The 25,869-nt window shown below is 35.3% G+C and overlaps 1 protein-coding gene across 3 annotated transcripts in view; it reads right to left on the bottom strand.

Annotated features, from left to right (window-relative positions):
• Positions 1 to 25,869, bottom strand: part of GPC5 (glypican 5) — a 710,259-nt gene that overhangs the window by 161,413 nt on the left and 522,977 nt on the right. For all 3 annotated transcript variants that reach the window (XM_055542771.1, XM_055542772.1, XM_055542774.1), the window contains exon 6: positions 14,655 to 14,775. In XM_055542771.1, the coding sequence (XP_055398746.1) occupies positions 14,655 to 14,775 (121 nt within the window). The remainder of the gene's footprint in view (positions 1 to 14,654; positions 14,776 to 25,869) is intronic.

The following is a 25,869-nucleotide window of genomic DNA, read 5'->3' as shown; positions in this document are numbered from 1 at the left end:
AAATTAAGACACTTGCCTCTTGGAAGAAAAGCTATGACAAACTTAGATAGTGTATTAAAAACAGAGGTATTACTTTGCCAACAAAGGTATGTACAGTCAAAGTTATGGTTTTTCCAGTAGTCATGTACAGATATGAGAGTCAGACCATAAAGAAGGCTGAGTGCTGAAGAACTGATGTTTTCAAAATGTGGTGTTGGAGAAGACTCTTAAGAATCCCTTGGACTGCAAGAAGATCAAACCAGTCAATCCTAAAACAAATCAACCCTGAAAATTCATTTGAAGGACTGATGCTGAAGTTGAAGCTCCAATACTTTGGCCACCTAATGTGAAGACCTGACTCATTGGAAAAGACCCTGATGCTGGGAAAGATTGAGGGCAGGAGGAGAAGTTGGGTATGGAGGATGAGGTGGTTACATGGCATCACTGACTCAATGGATATGAGTTTGAGCAAACTCTTGGAGATAGTGAAGACAGGGAAGCCTGGCATGCTGCAGTCCATGTGGTCACAGAGAGTCAGATACAACTTAGTGACTGAACAACAAAAATGGGAAGGTAACTTGCTGAGAACTGGTTTTACTTAAGTTGTATTGAATTTTTCTTCAATGTATTCTTCCATTCTAATTTCCTTCCAAACTTAAATTCACCAAAAAAATACATATTAAACCATGTATTTGATTCAAAATAATCTATCTTTACTAATGTACAATAAACATTCTTCATGGCTAAAATCAATCACTTTGTCTTAAAATTACTATTTTAAACTCCATTTTTCTCTCTAATGTTATTTCATACAAGCAGTAATGTTATTTTATACCCATCAAGATCAGCCAAAAAGCTGTAGTTTCAAAAAGGCTTTTAGAATTAAAACTTCCTTTCATCTTTTTACCTTTAGTTTTTCATTTACCAACTTCTCTCACCCCACAACCCCTGACCACCAATCTGTTCTCTAGATCTATGAACTTGTTTATTTTTTTTTTGTATTATCTATCATTAATAAGTTTTTTACATTTTTAACTGGAGGATAATTACTTTACAATGTTGTATTGGTTTCTCCTTACAAAAACGTGAATCAGCTATAAGTATATATATTATCCCCTCCCTCTGGAGCCTCCCTCCCACTACCTCCTCTGCTTTTATTTTTTAATTAATTTTTGATATTGTAACCGTGAGTTACATCTTAGTAAAGGAGAATGGGGTAACAATGTCTGAAATCCCAGGCATATAGGATTTGAAAAATGATTTCTAGAGTCCCCTGGGTGCCTGCTTCCTTCCAGAGGCTGCTTTGCTGATATTGTCAACTTCTGAAACTCTTGCTCTGGCTTCACTTAAAATTCTCCTGACCTGCATTTGAACTACCATGAGGCTCCTTTGTAACTTTGAAATGTGCAATGTGACCAACTGTTGGCTGCCACAACAAATAAACTTTGAGAATTCTTCACTCTGACCTACCATACTAAAACTTAATGCATGGTTACCTGCTTAATAGAAGGACAGTATCAATCCGATCACATTATAAACACACCTTTTCTTTCTTTCCTTCATGAAGTCACATAAAATACTCCATATAAGCCCTTCTGCTTGATCCCCTGGGGGATATCATATAAAATTACAATAGGATAAAAAGTAGGTAGAGTAAAATGTTTATTAAAGTCAATTACAACAACTAGTGTCTCTGAGTGAAACAGGTGTTTAGAGACTAGTTTTGCCAGAGATATAATCGGGGAGAAAGTGGCTGACATGCAGTGAGAAGTATTGGGAACAACCAAGGTATTTTGTTGTTCTTTTTCTTGTTAAGACTGTCTGTTTATCAGGTTATGTTTCTTAAACACAGTGGCATTATCAGTCAATTCAACTTGACAATTCCCTAACAGACAGATGAGAATACACAGATATGTGTGTAGATACATACGAACACACAATCTCACATACAAAATCAGTTGCACAGTTCATTTCACTTAAATGGATCTATTTGTTGAGTTTGCTAGGAATATGTGCTAGGAGGAATATTGCTCCAGATACTTCAAGAAAATCTCTTGGACATTTCCATACTCCTGTCCATTAAAGTATTTTCTTAAAGGAAAAGAAATAATTATTAGTAAAGTATGCACTTTCCCAAAGACTTCACTTCCATCTTTGCATTGCAGCGATAAATTTCATGGGTTAGGAGGAATAGTCTAAGATGTCTATACTAGTTTCTCTATACTATAAGATTGAGTATCTTGTTTTGTTAAACAAATTTTCAGTATGGAATAGAAGAAACAGAAAATAATGCATTATGTTTGGAAACACTGGTACTCTATTAACATAACCTCAGTATATAAGTCGTACTTTCTAGATTGAAAATGTAACTGAGTCCAACTCTAAAATTATCTGTTTTTCTAAAGATACAAAAATTCTACTACTGTGGGTAATTGCCAAGGCGAACAGGTTGCAATCATTCTAATTACCTATATTTCTGCCTTCTTGCATGTTTTGTAGATAAACGTCATGCGTCAATATCAGAATAGCATATTGTTATTAAATGTTAATGCAGAGTTCTAAATTTTCTATCATTTCTAGAAAAGCAAACTTACTGATAATAAATTGTATTTACATAGAACTCTTATCAGCTTTAATGAATTAAGAAATCTAGCCTATTAAGGCATCAAGAAGTGATTATTTAAATGATTTAATTATAGAACAACATGTTTTTCTACTGATAATTTTACTAATTATGTCTTAATAAACCAATCCTAACAAAATAATTAAAGTCCAAATGTTTAACATGAAAACCCAATCTCATTTTCAGTTCAAATAAGTAGTTCAAACATAATTTATTTACTTGTAATTTACTCTGATTTGTGTAGTTTGGTAAAATAAATCAATATCTGACTTAGACCTAAATTCTATTATCACAAGTATTTTGCTCTCATAATACTACCAACAATCACACAAAACACTAAAAATATTGAGAAATATTTCTCATGTGATGATTTAAGTTATGCCTTTCCTGATCTAATACATTTAAGTACACAGTTTTCAGGTTTGTACAGGAAGAAAGTTCATAAGAATATAATCAGAGTGGAAAATAGGTAGCACCATGAGTATGAAGGAAGAGTTCAAATAGGAGCTTTGTATTGTACTATATCTTGCTAAGTCGCTTCAGTCGTGTCCGACTCTGTGCGACCCCATAGACAGCAGCCCACCAGGCTCCCCCGTCCCTGGGATTCTCCAGGCAAGAACACTGGAGCGGGTTGCCATTGCCTTCTCCTAAATTTTAATGGGTGCAAATCAAATATTTTAAAATCTTTAAGAATTAGGTCTCATTTCAAGATCTATTACATGCCTCAAGAACATTTATTTTGTAGAAATTTTAACTACTCTTCTGATAATGTGATTTTTTTCACAAAAATCTTAAGAGGATTTTCTTATCATTAAATTAAAATCAATGTGCACAATAGGAAGTCACTAGGATATAGTAAATTTAGCAACTATCTTGGTTTGTTATACATATCTAAAAAATTCAAATTACTCTTTTGTAATTAAAAGCTGACAAGCTCAATTGCTTTATAAGATAAAAAGAAAAGGAGCGTTAAAGGAAGTTAAATTAGATTTTACCATCTGTTTAATGAGTTTCAGGGTTGGCTTGATAATATATTTCCAGATATAAAATTTCAAAATGATCATTTTCAGAAATAGTAAATGACCTGCCTTATATAAAGGTATATAAGTGCCTTTTCACACTCATTACTATAAAATTCCTGATTTGTTTTATTTCTAATGAAACTGATTAAGTTTCTACCACATCAATGCTAAACACAGAGGCAGAATTTACATTCATAGGACTTATCATATTTCTTAAGGTTATTATAATTCATATTATAATTTTATCATTTTATCATAGGACTTTTACTTAGCATAGTTTTTAATGAATCTTTATACAGTATTTATTTCACTTCTTCAATATTCCTGTGCCTAAGAAACTTTCCCATTGATTCCCCGTGACCCTTTTCCTCTCATAAGTCAGCCTATTTTCAAGGTGCATTCACTGCTTCAAAACTATTGGGGGGCCATCTGGTTAAGGAGCTTCCCTGATGGCTCAGACGGTAAAGCATCTGCCTGCAGTGTGGGAGACTGGGTTCAATCCCTGGGTCAGGAAGATCCCCTGGAGAAGGAAATGGCAACCCACTCCAGTATTCTTGCCTGGAGAATGCCATGGACAGAGGAGCCTGGCAAGCTACAGTAGTCCACGGGGTCTCATAGAGTCAGACACGACTGAGCGACTTCACTTTCACTTTCTGGTTAAGGACCGCTTACCTACAAGATATATACAGAAACATTCTGCTCTGCCAAATTGCATCTTCAAAATACATTCATAAAATGACATGCAAGTGATTATAGAGTACATTTATTGAGTCTGCAAAGCATTATGGCCCATAATACGCATGCTGAAAGCTGAACTATGCATGAGCCAATCATACGGCAAAGGAGTGCTACCAAAGATCATTCAGTTCAGTTCAGTTCAGTCACTCAGTCCTGTCCGACTCTTTGCGACCCCATGAATCGCAGCATGCCAGGCCTCCCTGTCCATCACCAACTCCCGGAGTTCACTCAAACTCACGTCCATCGAGTCAGTGATGCCATCCAAACATCTCATCCTCTGTCGTCCCCTTCTCCTCCTGCCCCAATCCCTCCCAGCATCAGAGTCTTTTCCAATGAGTCAACTCTTCACATGAGGTGGCCAAAGTATTGGAGTTTTAGCTTTAGCGTCAGTCCTTCCAATGAACACCCAGAACTGATTTCCTTTAGAGTGGACTGGTTGGATCTCCTTGAGGTCCAAGGGACTCTCAAGAGTCTTCTCCAACACCACAGTTCAAAAGCATCAATTCTTTGGTGCTCAGCTTTCTTCACAGTCCAACTCTCACATCCATACATGACCACTGGAAAAACCATAGCCTTGACTAGATGGACCTTTGTTGGCAAAGTAATGTCTCTGCTTTTGAATATGCTATCTAGGTTGGTCATAACTTTCCTTCCAAGGAGTAAGCGTCTTTTAATTTCATGGCTGCCATCACCATCTGCAGTGATTTTGGAGCCCCCAAAAATAAAGTCTGACACTGTTTCCTCTGTTTCCCCATCTATTTCCCATGAAGCGATGGGACCAGATGCCATGATCATTAGGTGGGTTCATTTTGCATGCCAGACTCTGGGGGTATTGGGAGTCAAGTCATTGTGACTTCACAAAGTCAAGTCATTGTGACATTTGCCAGGAGAGGACAGCACATGACCCAGAAAACTGTGAATAATAAGAAGAGCAAAGCTGGGGTGTTTGATTGGGAAGCTTTATGAACGACTATAACCCCAGGTAACCAAAATTCAATGAGTGGTAAAACTATGAACCTGAATTAATATCCAGAAAAAAGCTAGAGGAGAAGTTTCTCAGCAATACTTAATCGGAGCAAATATACTGGCCAATTTCAAACTTAAAAATTAGTCAAGTTTGGTAGATATGTTTCAAAACACTAAAATCAGTGAATAGGAAGACAAATTTTAAGGTCAGAAATAATTAGTGGACTAACCAAGATATTTTGGGTACAGAAAATGGGTACAGAGAAAAAGAGGTCACTGTGGATATGATCAATACCCTGGTTGTTGATTTTTTTTTTTTTTTAAATTTCTCTTCTCTAAAGTGCTCTTGTAAGTCAGTTACAGAGTGCCAAAAAGAACATAGAAATACATATGCTCTTCACTGGGGAAACTGAGACATCATGAGTGACTATGAGATACAGAAAAAAGAGATGCAGTTTTTCCCAAGTAAAAGTGTTTTTCTTAAAAATAGAGAGAGGGAATGGAATACTTAGAAGTAAGAAAGAACCTGGGATATTGAAAGAATTGAAATAATGAGGAGTATAGGGAGAGTAGATATAAGAATAGTGTAAAAAGAGGAGGGGTAGGTTTGAGATATAAAAGACCAAATGATGCAGTTCCACATAAAACATGATGCAGAGTTTGTCTTTTGTTTTTTCTTTTTAATTATATTTATAATGGTCAGGATAATAAATATATTTATTTAAAAATGAGTAGTACCAAATGGCTATTAAAATTAAAAAAAAATATTCCTACAGCCAAAGCACTTTATAGACCATGTTTTCTGCTCCTGTGGGTAGTAATAATCAACCCAATTGATTGTTCTAGCATTAACCTTACATGTCTTTATTCAATAGGCAACTTTTCTGTTTCTTACTATCATCTTAGCAATAATTATTGATTTTATCTTATACCAATATATTCCACTTTCCTTTTCCCCATCCAATTAATTTATTAATTTTAGCAAAGTTGTGATTACAGTAATAGTTGTATCTACAAATATCTTATTCAGTTTAGGAAAATAGTGTACTATGATTATATATCTTTTCATGAAAAGGTTTTGGCTTTCCTATAATCTACAATTGCTATTTGCTTGCATGCTCAGTTGCCTCAGTCATGTCCGACTCTTTGAGACCCCACGGACCACAGGCAACTTGGCTCCTCTGTCCAAGGGATTCTCCAGGCAAGAATACTTGAGTGGGTTGCCATTTCTTACTTCAAGGGATCTTCCCAACCCAGGGATCGAACCTGAGTCACTTATGTCTCCTGCATTGGCAGGCACCACCTGGAAGACCCTATAATTACCATAGGATCTATCAATTCGCAGACTTTGTCTTGTATCTATCTAATTTTTTTCTCAAATGCTCTAGCAAATCTGCCAAATACTCCCCCCCCCCATAAATTCCAACACATTGCTTCAAGTTAGTGATTCTTTTTTTTCTTTCTGGCTTGCAAAATTCCCTCCCATAGTCATCCTTTTCCCTAATCTGATGTATTCAATGTCATGTTTCCTGGACCCTATATCTTCTCATTTCTTAATTACTGTTTGCCAAAGCTTTACACAGAAGGTATACAATATATAAATTTGTGTATTTTCACTTATCAGTAAAACTTTTTAATATACCCTTATACTTGATAGCTATTTCAACTACATATAGAATTTCAGGTCAGAAATCATTTGTCCCATAATTTGAAGTCCCAAAAGATTGCCTTTCCATTTGCTTCTAGTATTCCTACCAATAAGAAATTACAGATCTGATCACCTTTCTTTGCATGCATTTGTATGTATTTTGTTCAGTTGTTTTCTTCCACTGGAAGATTTTAGTATCTTCTTTTCAATATTCATAAATTTCATAATTATTTTTGTATGTGTATATGTGTTCATTTATTGTAATGGTTGCTTGGTGGATTCAATCTGGAATCATAACTTTTCATTTCTGGAAAAAAATGATTTATTATTTAAATGATAAATTCCTTCTTTGTATTAGTTTGGTTCTTTTCTAAGAAATTCTTATTATAAGGATCTCCCAGAATAAAATTTTAACGTATCATCATTTTACTTCTCCATTTCCTTCTCTCTTTTTTGTGTCATTATTTTACAGAATATTTCTTCAACTTTATCTTTAAAACCCATATATTGAATTGTAAATTTTTACATATTCTTAATTTCCAGAAGCTTTTTCTTATTCTTTTCTTATTTTTTTAGAAGCAACGTATTATTGTTTTAAGGATACAATTTATTTATGAATTTTTTGGAGGATATTCATATAGCTTTTTGGACTTCCCAAGTGGCACTAGTGGTAAAGAATCTGCCCTCCAACGTCTCCAGGAGATGCAGAAAACATGGGTTTAATCCCGGGGTTGGGAAGATCCCTTGGAGAAGGAAATGGCAACCCACTCCAGTATTCTTGACTGTAAAATCCCATAGACAGAGAAGACTGGTGGGCTACAGTCCACAGGGTTACAAAGAGTCAGACATGACTGAGCACACATACACCCATGTAGCTTTTGTGTATTTGCTTCTTCCTGTTTTGTCTGTATTTTCTCATTTCTTTTTTGTTAGTATTATGCTTTAGCATGTTTTCTCATACTTTTCTTCAGTGCACCAGTGATCCTTAATTGTCCACTGATATTGGGCATTAAAAACTACCTGGAAATTATTGTATATGTATATAAGGTATAATAGAGGATTTCACCAGCAATGGGTGTAAACCCAATTGGTATATGGAATTATTTGCCCTAGAATTGATCAGTTTCTTCAAAGAAGAGTTATCTAATTTTCTACATGAGTGGTTTGTACTTGCATGCTGCTGCTGCTGCTGCTAAGTTGCTTCAGTCGTGTCCGACTCTGTGCGACCCCATAGACGGCAGCCCACCAGGCTCCCCCGACCCTGGGATTCTCCAGGCAAGAACACTGGAGTGGGTTGCCATTTCCTTCTCCAATGCATGAAAGTAAAGAGTGAAAGTGAAGTTGCTCAGTTGTGTCCAACCCGTAGTGACCCCATGGACTACAGCCTACCAGGCTCCTCCGTCCATGGGATTTTCCAGGCAAGAGTACTGGAGTGGGGTGCCATTGCCTTCTCCACTTGCATGTTAGCATTCTGCACATAAGCTGGTCAGTTTGTGACTTTTCACTTAGTTCCTCTGTTTCCTGTCTTGTGATTCACTCTGCTCTGTATTCTGGCAGCAGTTATAAGCCAAGAATCATCCTATTAGAGTTTTTCCCCAGAAAATACACCTCCAGACTGCAAGGGGGAAAAGGGAGTTATTTCTACTTTTTGAATATTACAAATAATGCTATCAACATCTGTGTACAAAATTTTGTGTAAACATAGGCTTTCTTCTCCCTTGGATGTGTATATAGCAGTGGGATTTCTGAGCATATAGTAAGTCTATGTTTAATCTTTGGGAGAACTACCTATTTTTCAAAGTAGTTGCAAAATTTTACATTCCACCAACAATGTTTGAGGGCTCCACTTTCTTCACATCCTACATTTGTTATTTGTCTTTTTGATATAAATCAAAATTATTTTGAGACAAAGATACCAATAAAGTGACTATCAGCACACACCTAGTGCCTACAAGAGCTGGAATTTAGTCATTTGCCTGTGATAACTCAAAAGTCATGTTCTTTAGCACCTAGCTATACTGTGGCAAGTGAATTTTATTGAACTAAAAGAAAATTTATTTTTAGTTTTTTAAAGTTATTGAATGGGTAGTTACATCTACCAATTGTCAAACATTACTTTTCTTACTTATAAATGAGAACTATTTATAATATAAAGCTATAGAAATCTGATTTCAGTGAGAGATGGCTATAATTTGGAATCTCATTTTGTGAAACAAGCCATACTTCACATTGCATTTTAAACAGAAAGATTAAATATTTTAATCCTTAAATGGCTGTTGTTTGTTCTAATCACCTAAATAAAAAGTATAAAAGTTTGTCCAAAATTTTTTCCACATGTTTGATAAACAAAACCTGGCAAATAAATGGCTTAAATCTTACTAGATAATGATGATGTACCAGCATCAGAGTAAATACAGAGTCAAAATTTTACCCAACATAAAACAGCTACATACTCTTTAAATGATAATATATAAACAATGGCCAATCCAAATCCCATTACTTTCAAAAAGAGATTTTAAACTTGCATTTCTAGTTAATTTTACACTAATTGAAAAGGTTGGTTTTATGCTGACAATTGATTTTTTTAATGAAATGGCCAATAGTGAAGTGAGTGCATTATACTAAACACTTCAGAAAGCAACCTTCCATTGACTTTACTCAGACCAAACAAATTGCTAAATTAGATAACCGTTCAAAATTATTCAGTGCATTTCAAATATTTTCTGCTGAACCAAAAGTTAAATGGGCTTTGGTCACTACTGCATTGCTAATACAAAATCAAGAAGTGACTATCCTGGAATATTAATACAGTGAGCCTGGGGACATGACATTGGTGTGTAGCAGAGATCAGGAGGAAGGAGTCAGGGTGCTGTAGTGATTTTCTGAGCAAGGAAGGAAGTTGGTACAAGTGGAAGAAGTTCACAGTCAGCTGACACTTTGTGGTCAAATAGTTTCTAATTAGGAATTGACCAACTGGCTCTTTGTAGCAGTGATAAGTTATTAACAGGAAAAGGTTTCCTATAAGTATTTTATAGTAGGTGATTTAATGAAAAAAGTTTAGACAGTTTCAGGATTCAGAAATTTTGAGATGCTAATATATTTTTAAAATCCTGTGTCATTATATTTTATATTTATAAATGCTAACCTTATCCATTGAGATCTCAATTAGAATTTCATCATAGCCTATCATAGCTATAAAGTCACTATTTATCATACTGGTATCTTAGGAAAACATTTGAAATAAAAGCAAAAAGGCAATTTAGCATTTTTTTTCCACATAAAAGTGTCTCATCTCTGCTTGAACCCAGCAGGTTGTGATTACTGAAATATATATTATAAAATATCTACATATTTTGTAACTTTAAACAAATGGTTATGATCATTGCTTTTCTCACATTTAAAAATCAAATTTATTTTGTACAGGAAGACATTTTTCTAAAGAAGTTATAGTCTCTTTATAAAAATGAATATTTAATAGAAACCAATAGTAACTTATATGTATTGCAATTGTTCAAAGAAATAAAATATTACTTAAATCTACTACTTTTAGCAACATTGGTTTTTCAATACAAGATTTATAGAAAATTACTATGATATTACTTTTTATGATTCATATTGAAAGCAGGTAAAGTAGCTTCTAAGCAATGGGTCATTATCGTTCACAGCTAACAGTGCTTAGCAGTTAGGATTTTAACCACTGACATCATTTTCTTTGAAAAATAAAAAATGTTATTTAATGCTTATAGATAAATTGCTGCATAACTATGACTTTTTTGCTGACAACATTGCCTATATGTAGTCAATATGAACAAGAAGTTTCAGAATAAGTTTACTAGAAGAAAAAATCTGAATTAAAACTTTCATATATTTATTCTCTCAGAGGTTCTAAGAGGAATCAAGTGCTATTTCCAATCTATTGTGTTCATGTGCTCGGTCGTGCCCGACTCTTTGCGACCCCATGGATTGTAGCCCACCAGGCTCCTCTGTTCATGGGATTTTCCCAGGCAAGAATACTGGAGTCAGTTGCCATTCCCTTCTCCAGTGGATCTTACCAACCCAGGGATCAAAACTGCATCTCTATGTCTCAGGCATTGGGAGGAGGATTCTTTACCACTAGGGCCACCTGGGAAGGAAGCCCTTCCAAACTATTATCAAAAGGCAGTTTAAGCTGCTGCAAGCATCTGAAGAAAGTTTGTGTTAATCTTTTAAAATTCCTAGCTTTAGACAATTCCTCACTGGAAGGTTAATGGCTAAATTATATTTATTACAGGTAGTTTTCAAAAGCGAAAGCAATGCCCACTTTACACAGTGACTGTGGAATGTAGGAAACAGTAGATATTACCTCTGAGGGTTTGTGTGGTGGCTTGTCTAGTGAAAGACGCCAGAATCACAGATGAAGGAAAACCGGGATTGGCTACCTTCTTGTCTCCAAGGTCTTGTTTTCAATTCAGAAGAATCTGCAGAGGCACTGAGTGGACTTTGAAGTGCTTGACATAGTCCCTGAGGACCAAGCTATAACCCAGAGTATTCATTTATATTGAATTTTCTTTCAATTTTTTTTTTCTTGGCAGGGATTAAACATAGGGCTTATTCTAATCAATTAAATATTAAGGCTGTTTTTGCTATGACCTTTCTCTAGGAAAACTTGGAAATTTTTATAAACTATTTTCTAATAAAAATATTCATTTTGGCCTTTCTTAGAGTACTCCCAGGTGATGAACTCAGGGTAACATTTCTAAAATGCTGCTACTTTGGTCCCTAGAGCACCATACTATTTCCTAACACCGATGTGCAGTCACTGCCAGGATCTCACATATACCCTCAATATGTAGGGGAAGCTGACACATACACTTTGCTTCACGTATAAATTCCTATAATTTTCAAGGAGAAAAATTTAGCAAGATTTATCAAAGTACCTGAAATTATTAATGAAAGGACTCATGGTTACAATACACAGAAATTAATGGCAAGAGAAAAAAGTTGTGAAAAAATTTATATCTAGCAGATATTCCTATTATTGGGAGTCTTTGGAATATTAGGAGTCTCTGGAATAGGTGAATTTAACTCAGATGACCATTATATCTACTACTGTGGGCAAGATTGCAGGCAGATTCTTTACCAGCTGAGCCACAAAAAGTTAATATTACTAGATACTTTGTCTAAGATCAACTCTCTAAGTATCTACAAGGCACCACATACATTTAAATAAATGATTTTTCCATTTGAAGATTTTCACAGTATACATTTTTCATAGCATTCTGCTGTTTTATATTCTCCTCTAATGGTTTCAGTGTAAATTCTAACAGGAAAATAGCAACCACATACAGTCTCATGACTTAAATAGTATCTGTATAGTGATGTTCCCAAATGTGGACTTCCAGTCCTGGGACCATCAAAGAACCCTGGGTATACCTCTGGGAAGTCTAACAGGCATCTCAAATTTAAGAGAACCATGCACGGCCAACCAAACCCAACAACCAAACCCCAGACCTCCTCCACTTCAAGAATTCCTTTCTTTCACGTAATGATACTATCACCTCACCAAACCTATTTATCATCCTTATACTCTCTTTCCGTTGCTCCAATTTCCAATTCATCAACAATTCCTGATAACTCCACTCACCATAAATTCATCCAAATCCATCCACTTCTCATATTATTCACTCTTTTTATTCTAGTCCCAATCACCATGATTTACTGCCTATGTTCCTTTCTTTTTCTATTCATGCTCCTCAGGGTCAAATTTTCCATTGTAAAGGCAAAATTATCTTTATAAAACATAAATTAAATTGTACCATCTTCTGCCCAAAGCCTTTAAATGGCTTCCTTTCCTACTTAGGAGAAATCTGAAACGCCCTACCAGAACCTATCAGATTCCCCTTAATTTAATTCATGTTCTTTTTTCCCCTGTACTTGTTTTGCTTCAGTGACATGGTTCTCGGTCTGTCCTCCGAATACAATGAACCTACTCCTGCCACAAGTGCCTGAATGCATTAGTTCCTCTGTCTCAAACACAGTTCTCCCAGATTTTCCTATGATTTCTTCCTTTCCAGTGACTCCTTGCCACTCAGTTTCAACCCAGCAGTATCCTCCCCACCCCCAGAGAGGCCTCCACTAGCTCTCTCTCAAGTGCCTTTCCGACCTCATCCTGCTCTATTTTCTTCATTTGTCTCTATTTTTAGTTATAGGCATCGCATTTTCTTTTTTTCTCAGAATATAAACCTGACAAGGGCAGGGTTGTGTCTGCTTTGTTCACTCATGTAACCTCAATGCCTTGTGTCGAACCAGGTCTACGGTGGGAACTCAGTAAATATTCATTAAGTACTTGGCATAAATTAATGATTAAGACATTTACAAAGTGGTTTTTTTCACAGGAAAATCCCTACCTACTTGTTTAATGACTCTAAGTGCAAAGATTACAGTGTGGAAAATGAGGTGTGTTCAATGGCAGACCAAGAAGAAAGGTGTTTGAGGGCTATTAAGAAATATTTTGCTAAACATATACTTAGATATGCAAAAAAGGACAAGAGGAATAATTGTTTATCCCTATGATGAGAGATGGCATTTTTATGGTACTGTCAATAAATGCATTTAATATCTATAATGATTTTTAAAAAATGAACTACCAAGCACAAATAAGTGATCACCTAAATCTACAGATTAAATTCTGAAATATGTTCCTATTTCTACTCCCTCCCTTGTTCCATACTTAGTCCCAAATTAATAAATTCTCACTTCCAGAAGATGATTTTCCAAACCTTTTCAAACCTGATCCTGTCATGGATCCTGTTAACTGCACTGGATATTACAACTCCCCCTGCCAGGACACTCACATATTACCAGCAGTTAGAAGTCCAGCAAAAACAAAATTTCTCCTGACCTTTTCAGAAGGGAACATGTTCTAAGACATTAAAGGTGGCTATTGTAGCAAAACCTGTACAAAATATTACTTTCTGCTATCTTCTGTAAAAATCTAAATTTCAATCATATCATCCTAGTAGACTTTAAAAAGACAGATCTCAAAGGTGGCATTTTATTTGATATCTCTTATAACTCTAGAAGGAAACTTAAGCATGAATAATTGGAGATCTGCATACTAATATAAAGATGAAAGAATGGGACTCAATTTAACTTGAGTGCTAAAAAAAAAAGTGGAATTATTTCCTGCTGTCACTTTGAAAGCGATATGGTTTTGAAAGTTATGAAGCAAGAAGGGGCAAATGTTATGCCAAATGGGCAACATATCAGTAAACCCTCCTGTGAAGAACTTTTAATAAACCCTATATTTTGAGAATCTATTTATTCCTTTGTGAATATGTCTTCTTTAATCTGTGTGCTCATTTTTGTACAGCAGCTCCATTCTTATTACCTACAACAGAATTTCCCATCTTTTTTATACCATATTTGTTAGGGATGAAGCTTATCCTGAGAGTCTCATTATTTATTGAAATCCTGAAGCTAAGTTCTCTTTCTATAGAATCATAACTATCTGTTAAAATACTGCTGCACACTACATATGAAAATCACTCAGCCAAGTATTTACAAAATTCTAGATACAAATAATTTCTTCCAATATTGAACTTCAGATAGGATTATCAGATAGGATTTACAGATTGATCACATCCATCACTCATTCTGTATCATTCAGTATAAAAATACATAGAACATCAGCACTTACCTGAATAACGTGCCTCAGTTTATCAATAATCTGATTTATCACAGGATCGGTTCCTTTGACTTTAACTTCGGGATTTCCAGATTGGGCTTTGATTCCATTTCCAACAACACGCTGAGTATAGCTAACAAAGTGAAAAGTGAAAGACACGTGACTTAATAATCTGGTCACAGTATTCTCTGCCACAAATTTTTGAACAGATTTGAGTTCAGACTTTTACTCCTTTAAGAATATATAATAATGTATATTTTCTTGGAATTAAACCTGGCACAGCTGCAATATTTATTTTCCTGGTAAAAAACTTAGCATGCAAATAGAGACTATTTTATTGTTATCCTCTCAAAAGACCCAACCAAAAATTGGGTTTTTAATGCTACTTACCAATATGCTGGAAAAAGTTAATAGACATCCTAATATTTTACAATTTCTTGCTGAATTATACATATTCTGAATCCATATTATCTGGGCACTTTATTTCATTTTATATAGCATTTAGATGAATCTCAAATTATTTTACATATTGGACTACAAAAGAAAAAAATATATATATATATGTGTGTGTGTGTGTGTGAGAGAGAGAGAGTGGAGATATATATATATATACACACACACACACATATATACACATATATACACCTACATACATACACATGGGCTTCCCAGGTAGAGTTAGTGGTAGAAAACCCTCATGCCAATGCAGGAGACATAAGAGACATGGGTTTGATCCCCTGGAGGGTCAGGAAGATCCCCTGGAGGAGGGCATGGCAACCCACTCCAGTATTCTTGCCTGGAGAATCCCATGGACAGAGGAGCCTAGAAGGGTACAGTCCGTAGGGTCGCACAGAATCAACATGACTAAAGCGACCTAGCGTGCACACACACACACATGCATGCACACACACACACACACACACACACACACATACATTGTTGTTGTGCAGTTGCTAAGTAATGTCTGACTCTTTGCAACTCCATGGGCTGCAGCACTCCAGGCTTCCCTGTCCGTCACTGTCTCCCGGAGTTTGCTCAAACTCATGTCCATTGAGTCAGTGATGCCATCCAACCATCTCATCCTCTGTCGCTCCCTTCTTCTGCCCTCAATCTTTCCCAGCATTAGGGTACTTTCCTGTGAGTTGGCTCTTTGCATCAAGTGGCCAAAATATTGGTGCTTCAGCTTCAGCATATATATGTGTAAATTTGTGTGTTACAGTTGAAATATAATGTCAACTTATTATTCATGCAAATATTTAGATTCACCAGTCACAAAGATGTACTAAGTGTCCCTTCCTATATTCCAGTCCTTTGCTATGTGACTGGGATTATAAGATGGTATAAGACTCAATTTGTGTTCTCACACTGTTCATTATATACCTGGGAATATAATGTATTAATTAACTTGCTCATTCATGCATTCATTCATTACATTTTATTATTTTTAAAAGTTTTAATTCAAATTCCAATAATATGACTTATCCTCATTTTCCTGACAGTGTGGTGTAGCATAAAGACAAGTAAACAGCTAAAGCACAGCACTAAGAATGAAAGAGATGTTCACTATGTCACAGGATTAGTTAGAAGGAAAAGCACACGCCTGGTGAGAGGTAAGGATAACACAAGTAGAAAACACTGAATATATGGAGAAGGACATTTGGACCAAGACACTCAGGGAAAAACTAAAGGAGAAATTATGTCTTGAGTTAGTCCTTGGAGCATTAGGGGAAGAGATAGTCTCAGATGATGTAGTTAATGTGAACTCCAGGGCAAAAAATGACCTCCCAGCAGGGGAAATAGAAAGAGAAGAATATCTAGGCTTTCATTTACAAAGGGAGAGAACAAATGGAAGACAGTATGAGGCGGGGGACATGCCCTGAAGAGTCCATCCCCTCTTTGCTTAAGGCTCTCTTCTGAGTAATATGTCTGCTTACATTAAAGTATCATAATAAAGTGGCCTCAGAGACTTCAGGAAGCATTTTCACATATTTGTAATGTAATGTGCTTTCTCTATATTTGAATAGAGTGTCACAATTATCCATGTGCACCCTCTGAATTTTCTACAGCAATGGAAAGTCTTTGAAAAGATAAAAGCAGGTTCCACTGTTGAGAATATGGCCAAATAAAAGGAGTTTCAAAGAATACTCAGTTATTTGCAAGATAATGCAAACTCAATGATCAATTTTCAAAAATAATTACAAATCTGGTCCTTCCTATGATAATAAATGATAGAATTCTTTGATATGGATAACATCAATTGGATATGACAAGAATAAAAATATTAATAAATCTTTTCATTTTTAAAACAACCTTGAATCCATTTCTTTATGCAGAAATAGGTTTATAGTTAGGCAATCCAGTATAAATTAGGAACTTGGCAATATCCAATAACAAATAGTAGAGGGAAAACAATTATGCATATGTTATTAACATCTACTAATGCTAATGCTCTTCAGTTAGGAAGAATCAAGTAAACCATAAAGTGAGTGAAGTCGCTCAGTCGTGTCTGATTCTTTGCGACCCCATGGACTGTAGCCTATCAGGCTCCCCAGTCCATGGAATTTTCCAGGCAAGAGTACTGGAGTGGGTTGCCATTTCCTTCTCCAGGGGATCTTCCCGACCCAGGGATCGAACCCGGGTCTCCCGCATTGTGGGCAGATGCTTTACTGTCTCAGCCACCTTAATGTCTTGGTAGCACTGTTATATATTCCTTTCAAATATTTCAAACTGATTGTGCATGTGGGTCTTTCATTAGTGTTTCATTTATTAATAATCATGTTGAATAATATGAATAAATAACTAAATAAATGCACATCTATGATTCTAGGCATTGTCTTAATGACTTCCTTTGGAGTCTGTCAGTTTATCTCCATGTTAATCATTTATTGTAGCCATGAGATCATGCCTCATAAACCTCAAAGTATAGGAAGTATCATTGACTAGGCTACCTGCTACTTTGCTCTGAAATCTATTTTTTCTCTTCTCCAACCAATGACTGAGTGCAGCAGAGGTACTAATACAAACCCATTGCTGGAAGACACGGGATTCCCTTGATGGCCTGTGTTGGCTCAGGATTCCCTGAGCCCTTGCTGACCATTTCTTAGCCTGCACATCATGCCAGAAAGCTTCCACTCAACCTTCCTTTTGTCTCTCTTTCACTCTAGGTCACACTTGCTTCATGGCCAACAGCTCTTTCAGCCTTACTCAGATTCCTCTCCAATTTGTCTCATAGGCATTTCCCTAATAAAATCCCTCTTGTGTTTAGTCCTCCTTTGGTATCTGCTTCTTGGAGGACCTAGACCAACACACCATATAATATTTGTACTATAATTATCCCCATGCTATAGACTGGGGAGTCTAAGATAGGAATAGGTTAAGCAACTTTCCCAAAGCAGCACTGTTGGTTAAGTATACAGCAAGGATATGAACCCAAGGATGTGAGCTCTAAATACAATCGCTCAATAATTATGAATGTAAACTCCTAAAACCAACTAATGCAAATTAGAGATACAATCAGCTTGGTGCAAAGTATTTTTTTGTTTTTTTATTTTGATTTTTTACTGTTATCTACAGCCTCTCAAAGGCTTAACAGTTATAATTAAAAGAGAAAATATTATTTTCTTCAAAAGTCTCTTCAAAGAACAGCTGCCTATTACTGTAAAGAGTTGAAGTAACAGTTGCTGTCAGGGGGAGAACAAACTAATATACTACAAGGTTGCCTTAAGATAGTTCTATGTTTCTCTTGAAATACAGACATATTGTCATAATGGAAACTGAGACTTCTCTCTTAATTTTAAATAAACACTTCTTTGATTCAAATCTTGCTTTATTTATAAACCATGAAACTTTCTTTTAACATTAAATATGAGGTTTCACATTAGTGTAAAGACTTTATTATTTTTATTTTTAATTTTCATAGTTAATAACCTAGATTAAACTTATCAGAATTACAATTAATCAAGAATCTTTTTTCAAGCTAGTATATTATTGAATAGTTCGGGATCACTATTATTACATATTATTTAAACAAGACAAAAGTACTGAAAAGAAGGACATTTAATATACTTCAAGTTAAGCATGCATGAATAAAATTAGGCATTCTTTTATATTTATTAAGGCTAAGAACAACAACAATGCAATAGTGATATGTACACATCAGAATGATTTACATGAAAAGAGATGACACTAAGCATTGGCATGGATGGAGGGCAATTAGAACCCTCTCTCTTTGTGGATGGGAACTTAAACTGATATAAACCACTATCTGACATGTATCTGGGTATATACTTAACCAGAAAGGCATAAGAATGTTCAGAGAAGTACTATGCAGAATAGCCCCCAATTAGACAGTACCCAAATATTCATAAACATTGCATGAGCAAATAAATGGTTGAATATTTATATAATAGCATACTATTGATGTATAGCAGTATGAATGAGTTATAACTATACTCCAAATTTTATAAGCTAAATATGAAATGAAAGAAGCAATATATGGAATATACTCTATGATTCTATTCATTAAGCGTTTAAAAATTAATCAATGATATTCCAAATCACCATAAGTGCTACTCTAAGAGATAGTGCACAACAGGTTGAAGGGGTTACTGGGGTTCTAGCAATGTGCTTCTTGATTTGGATCCTAATTAAACAAGAGAGCTCATTTTGTATATTAAAAAGATAAAAAAAAAGACATGAAATGCACAGGGCTTCTCAGATGGCACTAGTGGTAAAGAAGCCACCTACCAATGCAAGAGACACAGGAGATGGGTTCAGATACCTGTGCCAGGTATATCCTGTGGAGGAGGGCACCACAACCCACTCCAGTAGTCCTTCCTGGGAAATCCCATTGACCACAGACAAAGGATCATGGCAGGCTACAGTCCATGAGGTTGCAAAGAGTTGGACACAACTATTATTTGGTTACGCTGGCTACACGTCATGCATGTATTTTCAACCTAAACAAAACATTTACGCTGAAAACTTCTTGTGCTCTTTTTCCTAATGTGTATACAACAGACAAATTTGCATTGAACAAGGTATAAAGAAAAGATCAACATAGGCATTTCTTCACATGGGCTAAATGGCTTTGTCATCATTAAATGACTAATTTAGGCTGCTAGTTCAACATAAAAACTCCCTGCAAACTTTAATTTGCATGCAAAAAATACAGTTACTAAATCAAATCAAAATTCTTCCAACAAAGACTTCTTATTTGAGTTTTTAACAAATCATTAATCACTCTTTTTTCCTCCTAATTTTACAAGTAATGGATAAAACATTTCAAGGCTCCCTACAGAGGCTTCTTGACTTGAAAAATTACTCACATTTTAGTGAGAAGGAGGGAACAAAATACTCACAAAAACAAGGCAAGTATTTTGTGAAGGAAGTAATAGACCCACCATTTGTGCCTTCTGAGCAGGTCTGGGAATGTATGACATCAGTTTAATAAGAATACTCACTCCACAAGTAGGACTGGTTTCTCACTAACATGGAAAAAAGGCAAGTACAGATACATTTACATTCTATAAAAATGTTTTAAAATGTTGATGAACAAGATTCCAGTTCTCTTTATATTCAACAGATGAAATGTTAAAAAGAAGTGCTAATGCACCTACATCCAGGACAGTGAAGCCTGGCATGCTGCAGCCCATGGGGTCACAAAGAGTCAGACTTGACTTAGCCAGTGAACAACAACAGATACATCTACACACAGTGCATCATTAGAAAGTCATTTCTCCTCACTTTATTAACATTTCTCACTTGCAACATGACATGCCGTATGACATTAATTTCATTTTATTGAGAGTGCAATATAATTTGTTTCAGATTCACGTAAAAAGTATGGTACTTTTCATGTGTACTTAACACCGTTTCAGGTGGAAAATATATAAAATCTGACCTTGTAATTCTTTGCAAACTATTTAAAGTGGTCCAACATAGAATCTTATTCTAACTTCACTGGGACAAGATACAAGAATACAATCACTGACAAGAGATGAAGAAAACACCTTATCAGGGGAACTCTCTTTTTACCATTATTGCCATCTTTGTTAGAGGTTTAAGACCAAGAATGGGGACCGTGTTTTTTAACAGTAGCAGTAGTATTAACAGATGCTTTGTTTATTGCTTTTGTGTCTGTCTTGGTTCAGTTGAGTTGAGTTGAGTTCAGTTCAGTTGCTCAGTCATGTCTGACTCTTTGAGACCCCATGGACCACAGCATGCCATGCATCCCTGTCCATCATCAACTCCTGAAGTCCACCCAAACCCATGTCCATTGAGTCAGTGATGCCATCCAGCCATCTCATCCGCTGTCGTCCCTGTTCCTGCCTTCAATCTTTCCCAGCATCAGGGTCTTTTCAAATGAGTCAGCTCTTCACATGAGGTGGCCAAAGTACTGGAGTTTCAGCTTCAGCATCATTCCTTTCAAAGAAATCCCAGGGCTGATCTCCTTCAGAATGGACTGGTTGGATCTCCTTGCAGTCCAAGGGACTCTCAAGAGTCTTCTCCAACACCACAGCTCAAAAGCATCAATTCTTCGGCGGTCAGCTTTCTTTATAGTCCAAATCTCGTACCTATACATGACCACTGGAAAAACCATAGCCTTAACTAGACAGAAATTTGTTGGCAAAGTATTGTCTCTGCTTTTTAATATGGTGTCTAGGTTGGTCATAATTTTCCTTCCAAGGAGTAAGCATCTTTTAACTTCATGGCTGCAATCAACATCTGCAGTGATTCTGGAGCCCAGAAAAATAAAGTCAGCCACTGCTTTCACTGATTCCCCATCTATTTGCCATGAAGTAATCAGACTGGAGACCATGATCTTAGTTTTCTGAATGTTGAGCTTTAAGCCAACTTTTTCACTCTCCTCTTTCACTTTCATCAAGAGGCTTTTAGTTCTTCTTCACTTTCTGCCATAAGGGTGGTATCATCTGCATATCTGAGGTTATTAATATTTCTCCCGACAATCTTGATTACAGCTTGTGCTTCCTCCAGTCCAGCGTTTCTGATGATGTACTCTGCAAATAAGTTAAATAAGCAGGGTGACAATATAAAGCCTAGATGTACTACTTTTCCTATTTGGAACCAGTCTGTTGTTCCATCTCCTGTTCTAACTGTTGCTTCCTGACCTGCATACAGGTTTCTCAAGAGGCAGGTCAGGTGGTCTGGTATTCCCATCTCTTTAAGAATTTTCCATAGTTTATTGTGATCCACACAGTCAAAGGCTTTGGCATAGTCAATAAAGCAGAAATAGATGTTTTTCTGGAACTCTCTTGCTTTTTCCATGATCCAGCGGATGTTGGCAATTTGATCTCTGGTTCCTCTGCCTTTTCTAAAACCAGCTTGAACATCAGGAAGTTCATGGTTCACATATTGCTGAAGCCTGGCTTGGAGAATTTTGAGCATTACTTTACTAGCATGTGAGATGAGTGCAATTGTGCAGTAGTTTGAGCATTCTTTGGCATTGCCTTTCTTTGGGATTGGAATGAAAACTGACCTTTTCCAGTCCTGTGGCCACTGCTGAGCTTTCCAAATTTGCTGGCATATTGAGTGCAGCACTTTCACAGCATCATCTTTCAGGATTTGAAATAGCTCAACTGGAATTCCATCCCCTCCACTAGCTTTGTTCGTAGTGATGCTTCCTAAGGCCCACTTGACTTCACATTCCAGCATGTCTGACTCTAGGTGAGTGATCACAGCATCGTGATTATCTCTGTAGTGAAGATCTTTTTTGTACAGTACTTCTGTGTATTTGTGTATTCCTGCCACCTCTTCTGAATATCTTCTGCTTCTGTTATGTCCATACCATTTCTGTCCTTTATTGAGCCCATCTTTGCATGAAATTTTCCCTTGGTATCTCTAATTTTCTTGAGGATATCTCTAGTCTTTCCCATTCTATTGTTTTCCTCTGTTTCTTTGCATTGATAACTGAGGAAGGCTTTCTTATCTCTCCTTGCTATTCTTTGGAACTCTGCATTCAAATATCTTGGTTAGGTAATTATATATTAAAATTCATTCCATTTCCAGAGATTGATTTTAGGAGGTATCTTTGACTCTGGTGGATTCACTGCTATTTCTGGTTTAAAGGGCCAGGAAGCACACTGTAGGTATTCTTCAGTGAATCTCTTCTTCAAGAATCAGTTTTTCTTTTAGAACACTTCTGGGCCTCCCTTCTTGGTACTGATAGCAAATGTGAAATAAGTACTAGTGATATGTTTTTTGCAACTTTTCCTCAAATACCTGGGTGACACTGGATGCTGCTGCTGAATGCCGTTGTGTGCACATGCAGTTTCTATACAGCCCTTCTCCTTGACAGTGAAGGTCTTGTCTTAATCTTTGAACTCTCAGAGCAGATAGGAGTCATATGATTGATTTTACATGCCAGGTTTAAGAGAATAACCTTTCATGATAGGTAAGAGGCTTATAGGGGATTTAGAGAATGGAGACATCTGTAGAATCAATTCCAAATAATTCAACCTTTTGTGATTCCACTGTCTCATTTCAATTGTTGAACCACAAACTATTTTTAAGTTAATCTCTACCATTTATTTGGCTTCATAATTATAGATAAATAATGTCTAAATTTGAAATCTGTTTCTGACCTCAAATAACGAAGTTGAAATAAACTGAAGTGATAGAGACATCATTATGGCCTTTATGATTATTTATAACTAAGTCCCTACTGAAGATATCACCATTTGTGATATCTTATGGAAAACACTGATTAACATTATTCTAATAAGGTAATGTCATGCTTTGTATAGAAACCAACAAGGAATTTTTAGCAGATCACTACCTATAACTTCATATAAATTTCATTCACCAATCTTTTGGTGGAGACATTACCAAATCCTAGAAGTCCCTAAAATCTTAAACAGCTTTATTGCATTTTTTTGAAACATAACTGACAACAACACTAGTTAAACTTCAGACATGAAACTAACAACTGCATCAAAATGCACTATAAAATTAGTTGCAAGACACAATAAGAACATGTTTAGAAACAGAAAACAAGAATTCATTTAAAAATGAATATTTATCAGTCTTCACTCTAACAGTTCAATTGGCAATGCATGTATTTGTGCTTGTCTGTTTAGCCAGGTAAATCACAGATAAGCTCTTTCATGATGTAAGATAAGCATCTATGTGAACCGGAAAATAATACTTCCACATCAAAGCCTAGAGATTGTACAAGTCAAATCAGTAGCATCTAAGAAGTAATCATTTCAGCAAATGCTAACTTTAATTTGTTAATAAAAAATTTATTAAAAGTGAACTTTCCCCTATGTAAAAAATAGTTCTGCCTTTAGCCTTCTCCTAAGCCTGTTCCCAATCTTACCAAGAAAGGATAAATAGCTATAGCAAAGCTCTGTTTTTCAGTCATAAATTTTTGAATTAAAAATTCAAAGCAAATGTGTAATAAATATTTGACTTATTTTATAATTATCCTCATTTGATTCAAAGTAACTGTTAAATTTAAAAGATCAGTTCTAATACAATCAGCTGTGCATACTATTATATTAGTTATGAAATGCTATACTAACTTCCATTTTCCAAGTCACACATTTCAAAATTAAACTCTTCTCAGTAAGATATATGCTGTCTTTCATGCATTTGTGATGATTGATAATCACCACTTTTCACTGATTTTTGTCTCACTTCACTGTTTGATATAAACATGTGGAAGTAAAATGTTATTTAGCAGATAACTATTATCTAAGAAAAATGAGTTAAATACTATTTTGAGCCAAAAACTCAGTCAAAATGATTTAGGGTATAAATTTCATTTAAGTAAACTTTATTAGGGACATACCAAAATCCTACAAGTTCCTAGAATTTTGTATAGCTTTGTTAGATAATTTTAGAAATGTAATTGACATCAGCATCAAGTAAACCAGATATAAAATTATAAGCTATTTTAAAAATACTGTAAAATTAGTTATACAATATAATTTTAAGATTACAAACATACCATGCATAAACAAACTACAAATTTCCTACATAACAGAATAAAATCAGAGTGTATTTTGTGGCTTAGTGGTAAAGAACCCTCCTGCCAATGCAGGAGACACAGGTTCAATCCCTGGGTCGGGAAGATCCCCTGGAGGATGAAATGGCAACCCATTCAAGTATTCTTGCCTGAAAAATCCCACAGACAGAGGAGCCTGGTGGGCTACAGTCCATAGGGTCACAGAGTCAGACACGACTTAGAACATAAGACATTATCAATATCATTGTTTCTTTTGCTAGTAAGAGAAAAGCCATTGAAAATATAGGAAATTCTAGGTACTGTGTACTGAAATTTTCCAAAAAGCTGATTAAAATATTTCCTTAAGGCCACCTGAATTATAACTATAATTATAATTATACTTATAATTATAACTATAATTATATTATATAATATATAATAACTATATACTATAGTATATATACTATAGTATATAGTATATATATAGGAATATATAATATAAATATATATTATGTATATAGTTATATTATATATTATATAATATAGTGTATATATAGTAATTATCATATAATAGAGTATATAGTAATATATTATAGTATATAATATATTATATGCTATATATAATACATTATATTATAATATATAGTAATATAGTATATAATATATACTATATAATGTAGTATATATATAGTAATATATAATATAACATATATTATGTATATAGTTATATATTATATAATATAGTGTATATATATTAATTGTTATATAATATAGTGTATACAGTAATACATAACTATATATTATAGTTATAATATTTATAATATAATTATAACTATAATTATAATCATAATAGCACCAACATAATAAGATCAGAGAGAAATAAACTTTGACTATCAGAGTGTAGTAGTTTCCTAGTACCACAGTAGCAAACTACCATAGTTGATCTGGGGGCTAGCCTTCTGAAATCAACGTGTTGAAAGACTATACTCCCTTTGAAGCCCCAGAGAAGAATTCTCTCCTACCTCTTCCCAGCTTCTGGCAACTCCCAACAGTCCATGTAATTCTTTGGCTTGTAGCTGCATTATTCCAATTTCTGCCTACATTTTTTAGATCACCTTCTTCTCTATGTGTCTGGCTGTCCTTTTCTGTCATATTGGATTTAGGGTCCATGCTAGGGTGACCCCATTCAATTTTTACTTTACTTGTATCTGCAAAGACATATTTCCAAACAGGGCTACCTCCTGAGGTTCCAGTCAG

This window comes from Bubalus kerabau, chromosome 12 (genome assembly GCF_029407905.1).
Source record: "Bubalus kerabau isolate K-KA32 ecotype Philippines breed swamp buffalo chromosome 12, PCC_UOA_SB_1v2, whole genome shotgun sequence".
Lineage (NCBI taxonomy): Eukaryota > Metazoa > Chordata > Mammalia > Artiodactyla > Bovidae > Bubalus > Bubalus kerabau.
The sequence above is the reverse complement of the archived record's forward strand: the minus strand, read 5'-3'. Positions and strand labels throughout refer to the sequence as shown.